This window comes from Tasmannia lanceolata, unplaced genomic scaffold (assembly GCF_043159265.1).
Source record: "Tasmannia lanceolata isolate RefF3 unplaced genomic scaffold, GAP_Taslan_0.1 ptg000005l, whole genome shotgun sequence".
NCBI classification, from domain to species: Eukaryota; Viridiplantae; Streptophyta; class Magnoliopsida; order Canellales; family Winteraceae; genus Tasmannia; species Tasmannia lanceolata.
The window spans coordinates 18,803,254-18,825,982 of NW_027518682.1; the positions used below are offsets into that span (position 1 = coordinate 18,803,254).

At 37.6% G+C, this 22,729-nt stretch overlaps 2 protein-coding genes across 5 annotated transcripts; both read right to left on the reverse strand.

Moving 5' to 3' along the window:
- Positions 1–1,767: 1,767 nt before the first annotated feature.
- On the reverse strand, positions 1,768–5,823 carry LOC143877832 (annexin D5-like). Of its 2 annotated transcripts, XM_077380089.1 has the most exons (7): positions 5,665–5,823; positions 5,128–5,297; positions 4,484–4,729; positions 3,248–3,463; positions 3,068–3,157; positions 1,930–2,149; positions 1,768–1,897 (listed from the first exon to the last, which is right to left on the reverse strand). In XM_077380089.1, exons 1-6 carry the CDS (start codon positions 5,810–5,812, stop codon positions 1,955–1,957), a joined length of 1,065 nt encoding a protein of 354 aa, XP_077236204.1. In that variant the 5' UTR covers positions 5,813–5,823; the 3' UTR covers positions 1,768–1,897; positions 1,930–1,954. The 2 variants fall into 2 exon arrangements, with proteins under 2 accessions (XP_077236204.1, XP_077236203.1); XM_077380088.1 differs by having other exon boundaries at positions 1,768–2,149.
- Positions 5,824–14,405: 8,582 nt separating this feature from the next.
- LOC143877833 (annexin D5-like) lies at positions 14,406–22,412 on the reverse strand. Of its 3 annotated transcripts, XM_077380091.1 has the most exons (7): positions 22,292–22,412; positions 19,153–19,298; positions 18,834–19,052; positions 17,849–18,064; positions 17,048–17,137; positions 16,838–16,917; positions 14,923–14,992 (listed from the first exon to the last, which is right to left on the reverse strand). In XM_077380091.1, the coding sequence occupies exons 1-6, from the start codon at positions 22,365–22,367 to the stop codon at positions 16,846–16,848; spliced, it is 819 nt and encodes a 272-aa protein (XP_077236206.1). In that variant the 5' UTR covers positions 22,368–22,412; the 3' UTR covers positions 14,923–14,992; positions 16,838–16,845. The 3 variants fall into 3 exon arrangements, with proteins under 3 accessions (XP_077236205.1, XP_077236207.1, XP_077236206.1); XM_077380090.1 differs by lacking the exon at positions 16,838–16,917 and having other exon boundaries at positions 14,406–14,992; XM_077380092.1 differs by lacking the exons at positions 16,838–16,917; positions 22,292–22,412 and adding an exon at positions 21,923–22,024 and having other exon boundaries at positions 14,406–14,992.
- Positions 22,413–22,729: the final 317 nt, after the last annotated feature.

The following is a 22,729-nucleotide window of genomic DNA, read 5'->3' on the forward strand; positions in this document are numbered from 1 at the left end:
TTCATGCATGCCAACTGTCACTAAGTTCTCCTTTAAATAGAAAGCGACAAACTCTCTGCAGTCACTATCATCTATGTGGCCCATCACAATCATAACTCCCTTCAAATACCCATAATACCCCCAACTATCTAAAGCCTTTATGTATGGTTGCCAGGTTTTTTTTGTTCCCGGGAGTTATGTGGGAGAAAAAAATACCCTAGGAGATAGGTGGGAAAAAAAAAGTCCTGGAAGTATCCTGGTAAAATAAAAATCCGATGTTTGGTTATGTGGGAGAAAAAAAAACCCTGGGAGACATGGTGGGAAAAAAAAAACCTTTGTTTGGTTGCTTGAACTGTTGAGTAGAAAAAAATTCTTCTCAAGCTTATTTTTGGTTCCTAAGTTTATTTTTGTTCCTGGGGTTATCTTGGGATGGGATGAAAAGGCAATCATTACAAAAGTGGGATTAAAAAATTCACCCCACAAGTAATCATTACAAGAGTGGGATTAAAATAAACCTAGTGCTAAAAGGCAACCAAACATGGGATGGGTTTAACTTACTCTCCCACAAAACTCCCAGGAACAAAAAAAACCCGGCAACCAAACAGAGCATTATACATACATAAAAGGCTAGTTTCGTTATAAATAAAAAGTTGTTTTTGGGAATCTCTTCTCCCAAGTCTATCTGTTGGATTTGCGTACCGTGGCAAGGTGCTCATACCGTTTTGAAGAAAACAGAGAGACATAGATTCACATCGCCGGAATGACAAGAACCTGCGTGTTTTTCAGGCAATCGAGGCCGGAGCTGATGGAAAAATGCTTTCCTTAGCCTTCTTCAATCTCCATCTCAAGAACTTCGCATTTTTGCTGTTGATGATAGTGTCATCAATCGAAAGGTGATCTAACGGTTGTTGAAGATCTCTGCATATAAAGGTGCCTATTTTTTTAGATTTTTTTCTTCTAATCTTTCAATTGTTAAAATGAATTAGAACAGATCTGACCTTTGGTTTATTATAGCGGGATTAGATGGAGAGAAAGGTTCCCTTAGATTTGACGTAAGAAAATTAATAATATCCATGCCCCGCACCCCTGCTTTTCCCTAGCCAACCTGAACCTAACCCAACCCGTTTTGAAGAATCAGGCTAGACTTGTTGGGTTGGGTTGGGTTGGGTTGGGTTGGGTTGGGTGGGTTGTGGTTACCCTCTTAAACCCAGGTTCGGGTCAGGGACGAGGTAATTACCATGGGTTGTTTTACGGTTTGCCTCAATCCCACCCAACCACAGAGAGAGAGAGAGAGAGAGAGAGAGAGAGAGAGAGAGAGAGAGAGAGAGAGAGAGAGAGAGAGAGTCTTCCTCGTTGGAAACGAGGCCTTGTTTATCCTTGTTCCCAATATGTGGGTCATGTCTGGCTATAATGATTTTTTTTTGTTCCTTCATGATAAATCGGTGTCTCCCTATTGGTTAGAGCGTAGGGCAGTGGGAGGAGGGAGATTTGAGATGGCACGATCGAGAAGAGCGAGAGATGTGGCTAATAATCGGAAAAAAAGCGAACAGATTTTGAGTAGAATTTTTTGTTTCCTGTTTTCTAGCCACATAAGACACTAGTTTCGTGGTAGCCAAACGTGGCCTCCTAAGATAGCCATGTGTACCAAAATGGGCTATATTTGATATTTATAATAGCGAGAGGGCTATTTTTGTCATAAAAACTATTCATTAGTGTTACTAAATCTATAGGCATTAGGAGAGAGCTGTTAACAAGTACCCTGACACGAGTGTGTCTTGCAACAAAAGGAACAGAGCAAAGAAGCAAACCTTCATAGGAGTCCATAAATTGTACATAGAAAAGCCAAACGCACACGAGCTCCCATACACACATAAACCAAACTAGTCCACACACAAATTGACAAGCGCACACGCTCACAAAAAGCACACAAACCAAACTCCACAACATACGCAATACAGAGTACAGATGGCTAATCTCAGCCCACCAGGGCAAGTAGAAAGGTCCGATAGTCGCCCGAAGTGTCCGAATGTATCGCCTCCTTCAACGACTTCCCATATAGTTTGTTGTACTCTTCCTTTATAAACGGCATGTCAATCTCGGCCCTCGTCACAACTACCCTCGTAAGTGTTCTCTCATCAGTTCCCAAACCTCTCATTGACTTGTACAGCACCTGCGGATTTTCAAGATTGAAAAAAAAAAAAAAAATTAAAAATAAAGGTGCTTTTCTTATTAAAATCTTTTCCTAACAATTACACTTGGCCATCACATGTGCCATGTGGATGTGATAGGCTCCACCTTGATAGAAAGATCCTATGGTACCATCCCTTGATTATAATGAGGCCACTCAAATTGGTCATTATTCACAAATGAGATTATTTTATGTTAATATATCTTATTTTAAAATAGGTTATTATAGGTCCTCTTTGTAAGTAGGGATGCGACTTGGGCCGACTTTTAGAAATTCAGGTTGGTCTTTTACCATAAAATGGGCTCTGGTTTGGATTGATCCAATTCGATCATTTCTTTTAGCAAAAGTTCAACCTGACCTGACCTGGCCCAAGTTGCACCCCTCCTATTTGTTACTATTGCACCCATTGTTTGCAAATAATGGTATTTAACTTCAAAACCATTTCCATATAAGATTTCATGCAAATAATTGTTAAGAGTGTGTAACAACCAAATACTCCAAAAGCTTAAGCTGATAAAGTTGGTGTGTTTTAATTATCTGTACTTCAACAATCCTCCTCACCTGTGGCCCCTCTATTTTTAGGGTTGGCCATACACGTGGATTTTTATTACTAAGGAGTTGTTGGGATTTGAACCAAGGAGTTGCCCGCTCCGATACCATGTGAAACAACCAAATGCTCCAAAAGCTTAAGCTCATAGAGTTAGTGTTATTTAATTATTTGTATTTCAACACACGAGCATATCTCAAGATGCACTAAAGTGTTGATTTTTGTTGGCCTTATCTTATAGATGAGATGCCCATCGAGAATGGACCCGGATCAAGCGTGACCCTCAGTGATGGTCTATTAGATCAATGAGACTCCTAATTCTTAGGCCATATTCGTTTTGAAAATAAAGATACCTCAGCAAAGAACTTAGGTGGATTCTGAGCACATTTTAAAACTGCAAGAAGTGCATCCCTGAAATCTCCAGATGTTTCTCCCTCTACTGCCTGCACAGGATGGATCTTTCTCTTGAGAACTAATACCATTAAAAAAAAGATGGAGAGAGAGAGAGAGAGAGAGAGAGAGAGAGAGATCACCTTCTCAAGTGAGTTGGGATACATTCGTTGGTAAGCAGCAGCAACCTCAGCCAAATGTGCCCTGCTTCGTTGGCTGAAAATATTGATAAAAGTCATCTCATTGGTGCCCCATTTACCTTCTCCATCTCTATAGAGCGCCGTTGCATCATTCTCCACCAATGTTTTGACAACTCCATTGCTTTCATCACGTACTGTGTTCACATATGCAAGCAGCATCTGCTCCACAATATTAAATTCATCATTATCTGCAACATAATATGTGCCGAAATACCGGGTGGCAATATCAGCCCCACAATTGATATTGGCAGGAATCCCGGTCAAATACCATCAACCCCCATGGTTTCTATCTAAGGGGTGCAACTCGGGCCGGGTTAGGTCTAGTTGAGGCCAACCCTAGCCCTACCCGAGATAGCATTCCCTTAACCCTAACCCGATCCAAACCAAGCCTCGGTTCAAGGATGGTTAAATATAACTTAACCTGCCTCTAAATCTCACAACCCAAATCTGAACAGTCTAACCCATGTATTCATGTTGCACCCTTATTCCTCTAGAAGTGTGAGAAGAGAAATTGAGACACAAAATGGTGTTGGGAGCATAGTTAGCAAACCGTGATTCGGCAAAAAAAAAAAAGAGGAAAAGGCACGGAAAAATTTGTGTTCAATAAGGTATTTGTTAAAAAAACATAATAAAAAAATGGAAACACAAAGATATCCGTTTAAAATTTTGTTATTTATAAAATATGGTGAGGGTAAAGTTAGCAAAAAACACATTTAATTAAGGGAAATGATATCAACACTCAGATGTTATGATAAGGGCGCTCAAGTCTCTTGTCTTTTAGTATTTCAAGGGCTTGAAAGAGCTTTTTGAAAACTGTAATATACTTCCGACAGCCCTTAAAATACTAAACGACAAGAGACTTGAGCGCCTCTTATTAAAACATGTGAGTGTTGATATCATTTCCCTTAATTAAACGTGTTTAAAATACTAAACGACAAGAGACTTAAGCGCCTCTTATTAAAACATGTGAGTGTTGATATCATTTCCCTTAATTAAACGTGTTTAAAACGTTTTCCACAAAATGGGAGATTTTTTCACTGATAGAGTTTTAAACGGAGTATTAAACGGCACACTAATAAAACACATTTTTTTCAAAAAAAAAAAAAGTTTAAAACGGAGTTTTGCTAACTATGGTTTGGAGCACATCTAAATTTAGAAAGAGAGAGAGAGAGAGGCTACCTTTTTGTGATTGCCGAGGGCTTGAGAAGTTATGTCATCTTCCAGCTGATTTCCGAATTTAGAAGAGTAGGCTTGTTTAAAAAGTTGTATCTCGGCTGGGGAACGAGAACATATTACTTCTGTGGTAGCTCGCAGCCCGGTCACTAGCTGTGTCAATCCAAAATATGAGCGAACACGTTTCAATTCTTCCCCCACTACTGTTGCATCGCGTTCCTCTGGTTTCATCATCCATAGTAGAATTGCTCCCTGATACAAACATCTAGTCAGTTAATGAGATTTTAGTTGGACTAAACTGAGATGGAGTGTTAGATGTAGAAAATTTTATAATATTTAGATTATCTGAAGTAGTATATTTTCTTATACATAACCTAACTTAGCTACGTATGAGAAAATCATTCTCACCATATGAGAATTTTCCACGAGGAAATTAACTCTCACTTTTTTTCTCTCACAACCACTACTCACATGGTCATGTGGTTTCTCACCACACGCCCATGGTAATCTAATACGATAAAAAAACAAAAAAAACCTATATCTCTCTCTTACTCTCTTAGTCCAACTAAGAAACACCTAGGATAACTAGCTAGCCTAGACCTTGCCCTGTACTAAATTGCTAGTAAACATAACAATCTCTATTCATATACCCTGAGATCTATGCTATTGAGTAGATCGCTAGGCATTCTTAGATCGCTGGAGAGTCGTTCGATGAGGTCCTCAGAGAAGATGGATTTGTATTCTTGTTGGATGAGAGCACGTTGCTTTGCATCGCGATGGGCAAGAACATTGACCACCTCTGTACTGTTGCAACCGACTCCTGGAGATAATCATCATCAATAAAATTGTTGTGAGAGAGAGACCTCGAAAACTCAAAGTCAATTCAAGATGAGAGAGTAACTGTTGGGATTTGCTAGGGACCATTGAAGAAGGCATTTCCCTGGCCAGCTGTTGCATGAGAGAGCAGCCACATAGGCTCACTTTAAAACAGATTTTGTCTTAGTCATGAGGTGGCTGCTCTATCATGCAACAGCCTGCCTGCAAAATGCCTTCTGCGATATTCCCTAGCAAATCCCAAAAGCCATTAGTTTAATGGCCTCAAACACCTGGGAAGAACAGATTAGGGAAGGAATATGCTAATAATTTCTATAGAAAAGAAAAAATGAAAAAAATGAAAATAAACATACCTATGAAAGCAATATTAAGTCGTTTCGCATCCTCTCCTGCCGGGGAAAAAGAAGAATCAACGCCGGAAGGAATGCTGCAATTTGACATTTCTTTGGGTTTTTTTTCTTTGGGTTTTCTACTTGAGAAATCTGTTAACCCTGGCAACATTAGGCAGGTTTTTATAGTGGCAAAGCTCCAATCCATGGGCGCCACATGTCCTCTAGTTCTTAATGCCTTTTCTGACAACTTTATGTAGAAAGGAAACAAGGTAAATAGCAATGTGGTGAATATTTGGGGAGTCTGCCACATTAAACGATATTAGCTGACTCAAGTAGGCAATATTTGGCCAACATTTAAAGAGTCACCCTGTTAGGGGTTCCACGCAAAAGCAAATATCCCACATCGGATATGTGAAAGGATGTGGATGGACTTATAAGGATTTGGGTACCCTCCTCCCTTTAATGACTAGCTTTTAAGGGTGAGTTCTACCCAGGTCCAAACTTCAAGTGGAATCAGAACCGGGGCATGGTAACTCTTGTGTGTGCCTCTAAGGGCGGAAAAGCCCCTCGGATAAGATCTCAGTAATCTCAGCATGCCTCCGGAGATGGTTAAATTCCCTCGGAGAAGATCTCGTAGTTCCCATGTTGCCTCCGCGTGGAAGGGCAAGATTGTCCATGTTGCTTCTACGTTGAGGGGAAGATTGTTATTGGGGGTTCCACACAAAAGCAAGATTCTTACTCTATTTTTGTTTGTATTTAGAAAAACTAATAAAAGTATTCTTAAAATTCTAAATATATGAGAGATGAGAAGTGGATACCTATAAATAGAAGGTAAAAATGTGCATCAGAGCTGAAAATACGGAAGTTGAAAAAGAAAAACATCATGCATTGCGTCCACATCTTTCATAAGTGTTCTTGATTTTGCAAGTTTTGATTACAACATGGCATTGAGAGAACTAGATAACAAACTTTCTTCTCCTGCTGATGTAGTGTGGTTACGTGTGTGTGTGTGTGTGGACGATCTACCAAGCTTGAAAGACAATCATACCTATTATTACAAATCAAAGAAGAATATAGAAGGGAAACGTCGACATTTCTCTCTTTTCTATGTCGTCATTTCTCTCTTTTCTATTTTATTTCATAAAATTAATAAAAGTCCCATAAAGAAATGTTTACACATCTTTTATATTAAATATAAATCCTCATCCTAGCAAGTTTCTAAAGATAACCATCAAACCTCTGAAAAAATAGGAGAACTTCTAATAATAAACTCCTAATGAGAGAAAACTTTCCAAACTACTAAAGATATAAAAGTCCTAACAGTATATCTTCGAATCTGAAATCTAATTAGTTACTAAAGATAAAGGTAACTATTAGCAGCAAAATTATTTGGCTCCAAGTTTCCAAAAGATGCGGCTGCATCAGACTCCTCAGGCGGGCCGGAGAAAATTCGTCCTTCTATTTGAATCTTCCGAAGGGCACATGCATGTTCTTAGTGATTTTTGTGGGCATCATTTTCCCATGATTTAGTGAAACTTCTCCTCAAGTCTTGAAGTATCGAAGAACACTCGTCAACTTCGTCTGTTGTCCTACTAGGATGTCCTCAAAAATAGGGCTAAAGAACGGATCATTGCTCAGCATATCTCTTATTGACGTAAATCATGTAGTGGGCCATATGGAAAAACATCAGAGAATTTCTGAACCAAGGGCCTCACCAACTCTGGAATTTCTTCAACTACATTTATCATCTTACTCACTAGCGCATACACAATACTTGAGCTTTCATAACTATTAAATATCCATCGTCTGATCATTCGTCATATAATAGTGGTGACTCCCGATCTATGACTTTCTTTTATTTAATAATAAAATGATTTCAAGTCTGTTGTTACCTCCCATTCTCGGCATTCAACAACTCTTTGAAGTGATTGAAGATACTATGCAGCCATTGCAAATCCACGCAAACTTTGCAACCAAACTTCTTCATTAACGCAAGAATATGCTTTGATACCAGATGATGTAGCGTGGTTGTGCATGTGTTTATGATTTACCAAGGTTGAACGACAATCACACCTACTAGTACAAATTGGAGAAGAATATAGAAGGAAAACATCCACGTTTCTCCCTTCTCTACATTGTTTCATAAAATCAATAAAAGTCTCATAAAGAAACGTTTACACATCTTTTATATTAAATATAAATCCTCATACTAGCAACTTTCTAAAGATAACCATTAACCTCATAAAAAATATGGAAAACCTCTAATAATAGAATCTTGATAAATTTAAACTTTTCAAACTACTAAAATATAGAAACTATCGAAGATATAAAACTCCTAACAATATCTTAAGAGTTTTTATATGGTGCCAGAGCGTGAAGTCCTAACTGGGCAGTACCGGCATTGATATTTGATCCAGCACCAACCCATATTTTAAAACGCTGTTGTTGGATCAAACATAAAGGGTGGTACTCTTGTCGTACCACCCACATGGGACTTCCGGCGGGCACCATATAATTTCTCTATATCTTAGAATCTCAAATATAGTTTGTTGCTAGAGATAATGGTAACTATTAGCAACAAAATGCCTTGGCTCAAAGTTGTCAAAAGATGCGGTCGCATCCGCATCTCTCCATCTCTCCATATCTTCGATTTCTTACCGTCTTGATGTAATGTATTTTTTGTAGTTTCTTGATTCCTCTTTTACTCTTTTACCGACTTTCTTGGTCGGGGCTTAATTCCTTCTCTTCGTATAATTGTTTGCTTTCTTCTAACTTAAAGGGCTAAAGTCCTATTCATTTTGGATTTTAATTTCGATTTCAATAATCAGTTTAAGACTCAAAATCAAATTTACGTCAATAATTATTTTGGACTCACATGTTGTTCAACATATACAACATAAACAAGGCCAAAATGAAATGGGCCTTAATTTTTAAGTTTTATAATCAGTCTGGGATTCGAAATCCATTCTCATAATCCAATACTATTCAAGAACTTTCTTGAAACTGGATCAAAACTATTCGAGATTTTACCAAGATTAATGCAAAGATAGGGCCAAAACGTGCCTCACGTTCTTGCTTTTGCCTTTCCCAAAAGGAAGACCACTATAGAACCTGAGTCGTTGGTCGCCCTCTGCTATCTTTGCTTCAATTATTTAAGTTTATCGATGAAGTAGATGTACATCTCTATCTTCCAATTAACTTCAATTATTGTTTGGCCCACACTCACGTGACGCCAAACAATATTGACCCTTCATCGGCTAGAGGTAGATGTACATCTCTCTCTTCCAATTAACTTCACTGCCTCAAATGTAAAATACCTATGTACCCTATCTATGAGAACTGGCCCACACTCACGTGATGCCAAACAATATGGACCGTTCATCTTGCGATCAATACCTTCAAGATTATTCAGGCTCATGACATCTACTACGTGGTACGCCAGTAAGTTATGGTTTGGCATTTGAAGGACTATTATTGGTCAGATTTTTCAGGCTTATGTCATCTCCAACGTGGTACGCACCATAAGCAATAAGTCCAAATCAGTCAAACGTCATCGTTAAAACGTCATCTGAATTATTTTCACATGTCAAGTGACATGTTTCACTTTTGCCCAAGAGGTTAATGGAGAAATTAAATGATTTGTGTTTGGAGGGGAATCTCGTACAGAAGCTATATATTCGTCCCCCGTTCCTGCCTAGGCCAGCCCCTCTATTGCATTAAACCATTTGGATGCATAAAGCGGGACCCATATAGAGAAAACGGGATTGTCTAGGCAATTTCACACCAGGTCATTTCGAGGCCCCTCTTTTCTTTCTCCACCGAGAAAAGACACATCATAATTATTGGAAAGGGGCTCCAAAATTGCTTTGTAGACATGTTATGTTTATGGCTAATTTGGACTAGGGACGGGCAGTGATAAATCGACCCCTCAAAATGATAAATCGACTCCTCATGTGTAAATTGAAGGCCCGTGTAAATAAAGCCATAACTTCCGTACTTCAACTCAATTTTTACCTGTGTAATCAAACAATGAAAAACCAGGACATTCTGAAAAAAGTTCTTCTTTTCCAAAAAATTCCAGCAGTCTTAATCAGGCCCCACAGAAATGGTACCAAAAATCTCAAACAAGTAAAAAAAGGGAGATGATATTTTCACCCCTCTGGAGTACGCATTCGCTCCCTCTCAACGTGATTTAACGTCAGAAATCGTTAAAGTTGCTCACTGTTCACGTTATAAGGGGGCAAATGCGTACTGGAGAGGGGTGAAAATACCATCACCCTACAAAAAAACCTTTCTTATAGTCTCACTGAGCGTTTCTTTCCTTCTCCTTTTATTCTGTTATCTTGAGTTGGCTGCTCTCACATGCAACAGCCAACCTCGAAATGCCATTATGCTAAAGTACCTAGAAAATCCCGTATTTCATAGAACAACAACAAAAATAGTCACTTTACAAGTGATAGAAAAAGGCCATTGTTGGGGTCGTAGAAAGAGTCCATTTGTCGCATTAAGACTGTTATCTTTATGGAGCATCACGAGGCAACCAACAATCTCTTGTTCCTAGCCTGAACGGACTTCCCATGCCCGAGGGAAATTACTTTAGTAAAATTATCATTTAAGAAAGAGATTAAAAACAGGTTAAACTAGGAGGAAGTGTGGCCCACTGATTGCCTTTTACTAAAGAGCTTAGAAATTACTTTCTTTGGGACTTATATTTCCTTCTCATGAAGCAAAAATTCTATAGTACATCTTTTCACTGGTCGAGCCAAAATTAAAAAAAGAATGAACTTTCCTCTCTCACTTTTGTTCTCCATTGCATTGGTAGAACAAAACTGTCTAATGTGGCAGTACGGAAATATTTGGTACATGCAGCCTCTGTATCAAGGGTGGACCCATATATAGCTTGGGGGTGCCCCCTTCCCCCAAGTGTTGGGGTGGCCACGGCCCCCAATGGAATGTGTATGCAAAATGTAAATTAGTCTGGCTCCTAAGTGTAAATTCTTGGCTCCACCCCTATCCTTATCGATATCTATACCTGATGTGAATACAAAATGATCTTTTTTCAAAATCAAAGAAAGGTATTGAAAATTTGTTTGTTCTTACGACTTAGAATAAACGTAAATAGTGATTTATTCCGATGGAGCAGCCGATGAAACATTGGCAAAAGCTTGTGTGGTTGAAGGAAATGAAAAAAAAATGACCGCTTCCATTTTATTTGGATTTTGAGAGCTTTTTGGAATTTGTAATAACGGTCGACATCTAGGTAAATAAGAAGAGACAAGATGGGATAGTGCAATTATCAAAATATTTGTAGTGCCAATATCAGTACCCTAGCCTTTTCATTTAAAAGTGACGAGATTCCTAAACGTGACTCACGCTCAAGCTTTTTTAACCTTTCCCCAAAAGCAAGACCACCAATTTGTAGGTCAGTCGTTGTCCTCCTCTTTAAAGATAACACCTTCTTTGCTTCCATTAATTAACTCTTTCCTTTTCTAACTCCCATTGCTTCAATTATGAGTGGCATATGAAGACCCATCGTGAAATCCCCACCGTCAAGATTTCGATCGACTAGTCAACGTCGTGCTTTCTCATGTCTTACGTAAATGATTTGTGCTTTTAAAAGGTTTCTCATAATACATCTTGTATTAAAAAAAAGTACGTCTTGGCTTTGAGATGTTCCCTCGCACCACATTATTTTTCTAGTTGAATTGCAGGAATTGAAAACGAATGGAAAACAAAAACTTCTCCAAAATTTCATGGTTTTCCATTTCTTGATTAGCTTTACACATGAATGCCGTTTGGTTGCTGGGTTTTTTTTTTTCTTAGGATTTATGTGGGAGAATATTTAGTGGTCACATCAGCTTTTTCTTGCTGACATCAGCAAAATCTTGTCTTGAAAATGGTGGTCTCTCTTTCTCTCTCTACCCTCTCTCTCCATTCATCATAATATCTTTCTCTAATTAATGCTTGTTCCCTTTTTTGTCTCCTACCTTTACCCACATAAATCCCAGGAAAGGAAAAAAACCCTCTTTTGGCACTACCACGTTTGATAATTGCACTAACTCATCTTGTCTTTTATTATTAAACAGCTATCAGAAGCCAATTAAAAGGGGATAAGGGAAGCTGAGTTTGTGCAATTATGATACAATGAAGGGCGCCAAGGGCCCTCTTATCGGCTAATTTCTGCAAAGTCAAAGACGTTTCCAGTCTTGAGGGTTGAGATACCAAATTTCTTGATCTTACATACATTCCCCATATGCACTCTCGGAGTATCCAATATTCCTTTAACAATTTATTGTAAAACGAACGTTTTGCATTGTCCTTAATAGTAAAAAAAAGTAGAAAAGAAAAGCAGCAGCTCTTTGCGTGCAGAAACATAATTTTTTAGTATATAGAAAATTGGGATTTGCTAGAGTCCATCCCAAAAGGCATTTCGTGGAACGTCTTGCATGGGAGAGCAGCCACATAGTCTCACTTTCCAACAGATTTTGTCCTTATTCATGAGGTAGCACCTCTCTCACGCACCAGACGTTCCGTGAAATGCCTTTTGCAGTCGACCCTAGCAAATCCCTAGAAAATTTGTCAATAATTGAAAATTTAGCATTACTTTTTTAAAAATCACAAACTTCTTTTTTATGAATGACCATAAAAACAAGATTCACTAGAATATAACGTGACGAGATGGGTGAATAGAGAGGAGGATCGGCTTGCTCTCGTATGGGTGTTTAGAGAGTATATATTCACTAGAACATACCTAGTAAACTATCTACGCTTATTGTGCCTTGTATCTTCTCTGTTCTTTCTTCTCTCAACTTTGGCTCCTTGACTATCTCGGTCGTGGCCGTCCTTATTCATGTACATTCACCATTTAAAAAGACAAAAATTCTTCTTTCTAGGCCTAACATGTGAAATGTGGATGTGTTAGAGTAGGTTGATCTGACTGGCGAGGGCAACTCTACATCCCACGACTGAATGTTCTTAACGGTTTGATCCATCAAGACTCATTTAAGACTCCTTTATTTGGCTGGGATGTCTGTTTAACATGGGACTAAGGCCCATGTAGTTCACTTACAAGATCAATGATTGCTTACCTGAAGAGGGCCACGCACAAATAGCCAATAAAAAATAACACCCATCAAAAAAAAAAATAACACATGTAATGTCAAAAGGGATAAAGATGAGTAGCCAATAAGAGTGATCTTACATGGCATTTTGGCATGCATCTCCTTATATGAATCCTCATTATGATATTATGTGAACCAGCCAATTACTCCAAAGGCTTAAGCTGTTATAATTGGTTTTATTTAATCATTTATACTTCAACACTCCCGCTCACATGTGGCCCCTCTTTTGAGCTGGCCTTACATGTGAATTTTTAATATTAAGGAGTTGTAGGATTTTAAACCTAAGACCTGCGATAGGGTAATTGTTCTCATACCACGTGAAACAACCAATTACTTCAGAATCTTAAGCTGTTAGAGTTGGCGTTATTTAATCATTTATGCTTAAACTTCTTCGGGTGTGGCCAAAGGATGAAAAGGGGGTGAAAGTATCACTTAATCATTTATGCTTCAACTTATTAAGGCCATGTTGTTGAAGATTATAACAACCGATTGTGTGTCGAAAACCAATTATTGGACTCAACATTACGTTTAGATGATGCAGCCAATTTTTCATTAACTGGCATGCATGACTGAAAGGAATTTTGATTGACTTGGTGGGGGCAAGACACGCACTTGAAGGAGACATCCACTAAAAACACAAAGTGACTGGACCTTTTTTAACTCAATGAACAGCTATGTAAGATATAAAAGAATGAAAAGAGGGCAAGAGAGATGCCTAAAGGCGCCTCAGCCTCTTGTTTTTCACCATTCCATAGAAGGCCTCAGTCGTTGTCCCCTCTTTAAAGACCACACCTTATATCTCTTTGCTTTTGCCTCAGATCTCTCCATCTTCCTTGTCTTTTTGTGCAAAAAGTAACAACATTACAATTTTAGGGGAAATGTTATCTGCACTGCTGCATTTTGATGATGGCACTCCTCACTTTATTAAAATTTAAAAGAACGGTATGGCTCGCATCATAGGATGATCCAAACCGTCCATTAGATGGGCCACAGCCTAAATAGGTATTGCTTCAAAAATCATTTCCATACGTTGATCCTAACCCTCTGATCTGTATAGGGATCCACTTCCATAGGTTGATCATAACCCTCTAAAGATCCTAGGTTGCTCCATCTAACCAACTTGCTTAATCTTCCACCAAGATGATCCAACGGTGAATCTGAACTCAATCCAACGGTGAGATCACACATATTCTAACATTAGCACACTTAAAATTTGTAGTGTCGTTTTAAAACTGCCATTTTATATAAAAAATTCCTAGAAAATAAAAGGAAATTTCCAGGTATGGAAAAGAAAAAATTTCTAGGGAAAATTTTCCAGTAAATTTCCTAACCTATATCCAAACGAACCTATATAATACACCATTTTTTTCAAGGTTTCTTGTTGAATAATTTCTGTTAAATTATGGATTGCCAATGGCCTAAATTTTTTATTTTCAAGGAAAACATTCTTCAGGAAAAAAGTTAAAAAAAAAATTTATTTTCAAGGAAAACATTCTTCAGGAAAATAGTTCAGCATAGCTAAACACACACCAAAAGTTTTGCAAAAATCATAGAGAATTACTTTTTAATTAGGCGCTGTTTGGATTGCACATGAAAAAATATTTGAACAATTGCAGTTTTTATTTACAGAGAGACATTCAATTTATAAAAATACTCATCTACATAAACCATAATCATATAATCTCCCTGTACAACATGTTAACTTAAAAAAAAAGGAATTGGGTACTGGACCTGGCCAACTTGGTAGCTTCGTAATGAACAAACACATGGTAGCTTGTGTTTGTTAATTTTTATGTCCAATAGTCAGTTTTGGACTCAAAATCTAAAACGAACAGTACTATGACCCTCTACATGAATACACCAATTATCCTTCCCAACAAACCACAAGTTCACTCATATACTGATGTTACATTCACCAAAGTACCATCATGGATTTTATTTACAGATAGTAACATGATTCAAAGAAAAGTTTGAAGCAAGACCAACACACTCAATATTACAGTACTTATGAGATCCATGTCTAGCTAATGTTTGGGACCCACAAGGGAAAGAAGAAAGGTTCGGTAATGGCCAGACGTCTCTGAGTGAATTGCATCTCCCAATGCCTTCCTGTATTTCTTCTGGTATTCTGTCTTTATATATTGCATATCAATCTCAGTCCTTGACACCACTATCCTTACAAGTGCTGTATCATCAGTTCCCAAGCCTTTCATTGCCTTGTGTAACACCTGAAAAGTTTAACAAGATGGAGTTCTTGCTTTATATGGGAAATTGATAATTGCAGTTTGGATTGTGGAGTATCTTTTCATGGGTTGTACAAAAATGTGTTGAACACGTAAGCTATTATAGTAATCAGCAAAATAAGCTACTTCAAGTAAACATGCCACAATCTAAAGGAGTTTGGTTCAGAATTCTAATATTTTCAGTCTTAATGTTTGAATCACTTAGTTAAACCCATGGCAGAGAGTGAAAAACAAAGGACAAAAGCAAAGTTGACCTGCTGCTAATTGAAAATAAGTAAATATTCTACTTTCACCAAAATGTAATAACTGCAAACAGGAATTTACAAACTTCTGTGCATCAAAACCAGTATTCCTGAATGACAAACCAATGACCGAAATCGGAATCAGACAAATTTACGCAATGATTTTCAAAACTCTTGTTAGATCAATATGGCATCCTTGATTCCAAAAAGTTAAGAAGATTTCGAACTCATATTAGTTGGAAGTTACTAGTTGGACTGTATGACAACTCAGACACCTTGTTCAAGATCTTTTCATAAACACGTGACGATGTACCTCCACAGCTTTATTGAGTGGCAAAAATAGAGACCTTACATTCAAAGCTCATAGTCGCTACTGCCACTGTGGCTTGTTTTTACTTTGCCATGGTTGACTGTTAGATGTATGCAGGAAAAGAATTTATAATGTTGAGCAGCGAGGAGATGGGTTTCACTCACAATCGACTTCATAATAACGTAAAAGAATTATTGATAATCCCCAATGGTCCCAAACTAATGTAGGATGGGTTGGGGGATAATTAATGAACAAAAGGAAGGAATTATTATGAGGTTTTTAGGTTGATTTAGGAGTTACAGTTTTAAATCAAGAATAGAAAAATAAAGTACGGCTAATCAATAGATATCACAGCAAATATAAGGAAAATTGCAGAAAACGAATACCAATATCAAAGAATCACAAGAGATAAATATATTAGAATCACTCTAGTATGTTCTAAAGCTTCACACTCTAGAGACAAATCACACTTGAAAAGGCTTCACACCTCCAACTGCAAGTTATTGCAGAAAATAACTTTCAAAAGATTCATTCATTCATCCTTCCAAAAAATGTTCCAAGTCGTTCTCTTTTTAGAGATGGGGGCTTCTTGTAGTTACATAACGACCTAGGACCAAAGCATCAAGGTAACTTTTTCCCAAGGTAACTTTTTCCCAAATGGACTTGGGAAAATATTATGGCTTATTCATCAAGCTTGTCTTGATTTTCATTACAAAGATTTATATATGTTATGCACCGAATAGAAAATTTGGTTCTGATAATAATTGAATCAATGCGGTACATTAGACAAGACCAACTCACAAAGTAACCCCCAGGGCTCGGTCTATAACTTCAGCAACGACTTTTTGACAACATGATCATCATTTTACATTGTTCCCTCTAGGTCAAATCCAGTTTTGAAAGATGACAGAGAAGTAGAAATCCGGGAAGAAGACGCTGAAACTAACAAAGCAAAAGAAGAGACGGGTGCAAAAATGGGATTGAGGTGAGGCAGGGCTTCCATTCTACTTCCAATAAACAGGTATAAAATGGGGTGAAGAAGGATTTCTCCTCCTTATTGGGGCTCTTTTAATGTATTTTCTCAATTATTCTCTAGCTGAGAGAAGGGGATTGATCTTATATATCAGCCCCTTATCCATGTTCGCCAATTATGGCCAGATTAGATATCAGCTGTTAAAATCCAACAGCTAAAAACATGTTTCCTTTTTCAGTATTATGTTACAAGTTTTCCTACTTATAAATTATAATAGTTAAATTAATAAATTGTAGTTCTCTAACCTTCATTATCAGGGTGGTGGGAACTCAACATCCATCATTATTGTAGCAGGAGATATTTTGTAAGGATTAGAGAATTCACACTGACGAAAAATTCAAGATAAAAGTCAATTACCCTTCTTATGCAACAACGCATACAAAAATTCAAGAGAAATATATCTTTTCCATGAAATGTAAGACAGAAAAAAAAACTAAAAAAATGTACCACAATACCTTTGCAAAATACTTGGCAGGATTCTCAGCACACCTTACAATTGTGAGAAGTGCATACTCGAAATGTCCAGATGTTTCACTCTTTACTGCCTGTAACACATCAAATTTGTTTAAGAAATACTCACATGAAAATACAACACAAGATGCCATTTGCCCAACATGGAAGGAACAAAGAAAAATGCGCCAAAGAAAAAAAATAGACCTGTGGGACTATAAAAACATAAACAGGGAAACCCTTGTTAATAATTTATGCTATTAAATTTATTACATTCATGGGTATTGCGATGTTTGAGGGTATCTTGTTTTGTATTATTGAATTGTTCCATGTTTTCCCTACGGGCCTATTTGGATTGCAAGAATTTTTCGGAAAAGTTTGGATAAGAAAATTTTTGGCAGAATTTCTCGCTCTTCCATTGCTTGATTACACACGAAAACAAGTAATACGAATCACCACAGTTCAAGATTTATTTACAAGGACTTTGAATTTGTAATGATACTCATCTAAATAAGCCATAACCATATCAATTCCGTCCAAATTGTGGAATAAAAAACAATTCCCAGTAAAACAATTCTTTGGAAACATTTTTCTTGCAATCCAAACAGGGCCTACGTGTTGGCCATTCCTGGTTTGTCACTTAAGGGGAAACCTGTAATTACCTTGCCTTCTTAGCATTCATCTCTGTCTCTTAACTCTCGTAAATAAATTTTGAAAACTTACATGACATCAAAGCTAAAGAGGAAAACAACCCTTTCTCCATTTGTTTCCGTATTAAAGATTTAAACCCTTAATTAAGGAATTACCTTTTTGAGTGAGTTCCCGTACATATGATGATAAGTAATAGAAACAGCAGCTAAATGTGCGCTGCTTCGTTGGCCGAAAATGTGAACGAAGGTCTTCTCATCTGTTCCCAACCTTTTCTCCCCAGCTTTAAAGAGATCCTTGGCATCCTTCTCTACCATCATTGGATCAATCTCTGGGCCTTCATAACGTGTTGTGCTTACATATGCGACAAGCAACTGAATGACAGGAATAAATTCATCAAAATGAATTCGGGAATCTATAAGCACATTTTTGTATTTCAATTAAATGAAAAAAGATGGCAGGTAATATTTTTAAAATGAAGAGAAGGATTATGGAAGGAGTAAATATTAATAAAGCAAGACTATGCCATCTACATTTGAAAGGGACATATTGGACACATTTATAATGTTAAAGTCACTAGCTTGAAGAGAGTGGGCATGGCACAGTTCATGTTCCCAATAGGATCTTCCTACAAATACTTTCCTGATATTGTAGGAGTTCGAAGTTTCCAACGAGTAAAATTCAAGTTCATCCATAGCCAATGTGGGTTGATGATATTCTTGGTAGTTGTATGGGAGGTGGTCCTGTTTCTACTTTCGCTTTCTTAAAGAACCCAATCTTACCAAAATAAATCTTGTGTGCTTCCTATGTTCTTAATAGTTCATCATCATTAGATACCTAATGTTCATCAATGTATCCATTGCGTTAGATCAACTTCTTTGAAGAATCAACACAAGACTTCATCAGAAATCGAAATATAACTGGCATGGTTTCCCTTTGGTGAAGGAAAGGGCAATTAACTTACTGTTACCTAATATTCAGGAATATGGGGATGTGCCTGATGTAGATATTTTCAGAGAAAAGGTAAGTATGAAATGCTTCCCAAAATAAGAATATTTGAAAATTGGGAGTTTTAAGGCTAGTGTATTTTACCAAAGAGCATCAGATAACACGCGCGCGCGCACACAGAGAGAGAGAGAGAACCTTTTGGTGATCACCGAAAGCTTGATAATTGATGTCATGCTCGAGGTGGACACCAAATTTTGCATAGTAAGCTTGTTTAAATACTTGTATCTGGGATGGGGTCCGCGAACATATAACTTCAGTAGCAGCTTCCAGATCAATAACATTCCCGCTTAATGCCTCCCTCACTATGGTTGCATCACGTCCTGCTGGGTCATGCAGCCACAGTAGCACTGCTTTCTAAGACAGAACAGGTAAATTAGATGCTTGCAAAGTAAAAACATAAAATAAAAAATCAGCCTTTTTAGGTTCTGTGAGTGATTGAAGAATATATCGATACCTTGAGGTTTCCGCTAAGCTCTGAAGACAGACGTTTGGTGAGCTCATCAGAATACATGGTTCTGTATTCTTGTTGGATGAGAGCACGCTGTGTTACATCACGATGGGCAAGAATTTTGACAACCGCTGCAGTGTCGCAGCCTAATCCTGAACAGAAATCATCACAGTGCAATTAGTATAAACATTTTTGGAAAGCTTGTACTTTGGGACTTGGGAGTTGGTATCTTCATATTTTATTTTTTATTGCAAAACTATCACAAAAATATTGCAATAAATTCAGGATATTATTTGTTGTCATAATTATGTTCTTCAATTAATTATTTTCATATATCTTAAATATTTTATTATTTTCAATTTTTTCCAATGTACACCCAAAAATAACAAAAAATAAAATATCCAGAGATATACCCTTGCGAGAAATTCCTGAGACAAATATTTGTGACTAAGCTGCTAATACATATTGTATTTAGCTATACAAATAATAAAATAACATACCTTCCTAGTCAATGTAGTTAGTGTTAAAATTGGCAAATGGACATCTAAAAGCCTGGATGTACACGGTCAGGAGATCATGTTAAGATAATCAATTTCATACCCAAATCAAGGTGATAGAAGTTTGATGAACCATAACTTTCTTGAGTGGCTTGTGCTCCTTTTGGCAGTTCTTAGTTTGAAATTCACAACTTACCCGGTGAAAAATAGAGAAAAGTGTCAATTAACAATTTTACATTGACCCATCACTAAGATGAGAACATATTTCATAGGTGGTCTTTCAAATTCAAAAGCTACAATTAGAGTATTCAGGCTATTCCTTCATTGTCAAATATCACATCAAGAGGGTTTGTAAATGAAACATTGATAGGGATGGATGTTAGGGCGGAACAGGCAGAATCGCTTGAACAGCTAAAAGTGGACCATCTCTTCTACGGTAATGACGCAGACGATCTGTTGAAATAAAGATCAGGCTACTCAGAAGTGACCGATTCCTTTTTTTTTCCTCGGATGATGAAACTGTAGTATGCGTCTACTACCTAATACCTATGATAAAGTCTGCCACAGGTAGTAGGCATTGGAGGATCAAATAGTGTATGTCTATAGCACCGGGTGGATAGGTACATATTAACGGCTTAACAAAGGGATCAGCTGGAAACTGAATTCATGTTTGGCCAAGGTCTGCATGTAACTTCGAAACTAGCCATCATTATTTAAGCTTTATCCTTAACTTTGAAATAACATCCATAACAATGAGATCCTTCTTATGAGGTTGTGTAATGGGTCACATCCCCGGCTCCAAGTTGTTCAGGAATAGTGGAGATGAGTTTCTCGGCCGATTGCGTTAGGATTAGTTGGGAAGGATAATTGGTGTGGTTGGGCCAATGTCAAGGTCTAATCAATCACTCAAAATGCATTTCCGAGCAAACATCCACTCACCAAGAAAAAAAGGAAGAAACACCAGTAGTTTGCTACCAATATAGAACCTATCTTGGGGGGGGGGGGGGGGGGGGGGGGGGGGGGGATCTCAACTAATTGTTGCTTGATTCAATCCTATCTTGGAGTTCTTAGCACAAGTAGAAGACCTTAAAACTCAAATGAAGTTGGGACTGAGTTAAATAGGTCTTTCGTCCATAGTCCCAAGAATGCAAGTTGTCAGCGACCCGAAATTCAACATTTGCGAAAGAAAATGTACTTGAAAGTAGGGATGAATATTGTACAAAATGTTCAAAAAACTTACTAGAGAAGAAGATTAACGCATGAATACTGAAGATGGATTGGGAGATGATTTGAATTTTTCATATGATAAATAGAAAAGATGTTTCTTCCTGTCAGTGCTAAGCTGTTTTATTTTTTATTTTTATTTTATTTTATTTTGATAGGTAAGCTTGGATTGAGACCTCATGGCTGAGGCATTAAGCACCTTCCAATTGAGCTACAAGCTCAAGCCAATTGACAAAGAAAAAAAAAATATTTGCAATGAATATTATAGTTAAAGTTAATTCACTTGTTTAATTTCTTGCTTGACGCAAACTAGATCCAATGGTTCATGATTGGTATCACTTATATGTATATGGAAAAGTTTGTTAACTTGACAATTCTCGTTCCATGGCTTTAACTCTTCTTTTGCTCTCCACTATTCTTCGTTCGGAAGATGATAGTGGCATGGATGCTTGTATTGAGATGTGTGAAGCCACATAACCATTGGTGCAATGGATAACCCCCTTCCCCAGCACGTGAAAGATATATCCTATTGTCTGATCTAATTGCAACATGTTGGTATCAAATATTTTGAACACACTTGAGTGATGCTACAAGTCCTCTTTTCCTTCCCCATTTCCATTTTATTAAATAGATCAACCAGTGTTTCAAAATGCGGATGCGGGTCTGAACGCGGCCAAAGCAAATCCTAGTGGACTCGTCGAGTACTTCGTTGACGTGGCTGAGTACTCGGTTGATGCGGTCATAACTCGGGAGCGTCAAAGGAGTTTTGATTGATTTTGTAGGGCAAAAAGTGTATTTGGACCAGAACACGGCCAAGGTAAAAGGGAGTAGACTCGAGGGAGTCCACGATGACACACGGAGGAGTTTTGAAACTCTGAGATCAATTAGTGGTCAACAGACATTACCCATAGTCATTATTTAACCCAATGCAATTAAGAAATTGCATGATTGCATGCACAATAGATTATAACATATAGATCAGATATAAATTATAATATTAAAAAATTTAGTGGTGCAAATAATCAGACACTAATTTTCCTGAGGTTAGGTCTCACCACCATTACCAACTTTCCTCTTCTCTCCTCATCTGTACTAATTGCAATTGGAGAAAAACACAAACCATCTCAAATTTGAAGAAACAGAGCTCCTCTCCAGAGCTAAAAAAAGCCCAACATATAAAAATATGAGAAACCCAAAATGAAATACGCAAAGAAACCCTAGAAATTCCAACCGCAACCCATATAACCGTATGAATTTCTAGGGATAAAAATATTAAAAACAGATAAAAACTAACGAATTCAAGCAAGAACAAAAGAACTCAAAAAGGGCATAAAAAGACAGAGGATTTGTGTTTATGTGTGTGTGAGAAAGAGAGAGAAAAGAAGATAGAATTCAAGAAAAGGGGGAAAGTGAAAGAATTGTACCTTTGAAAGCACGGTAAAGTTCGGTGGCATCTTGGCGAGGCGAAGTAAGCCCGGGAGAAACGATCAAACTCGACATTTCAACACAATAAAATCTCCAAAACCCTCTCTCTCTCTCTCTCTCTCTCTCTCTCTCTCTGACTCTCAAAACTCAAAAGCTATTTGAAAGAAGATGACATGTAGCTTTTCTCTTAAACCCAAATATCGAACAAGGGAATTGCTAGCGTCTGTTATTTGCTATTGTTTTATTTATGTAGATTATAAATTCGCATCCCCTGTTGGATAATACGCACCTCTTGTAACTTGAATTGTGCGCCGACTTTAACGCTTTTTCACGTTAAAGGAAGTGTGAATTATCCTAAACGGGTGCGAATAAAACATCGCCGTTTATTTAGTCAGGTGTTAGTAAACCGTAATATTATATTCTCTACGCGTTCGTAC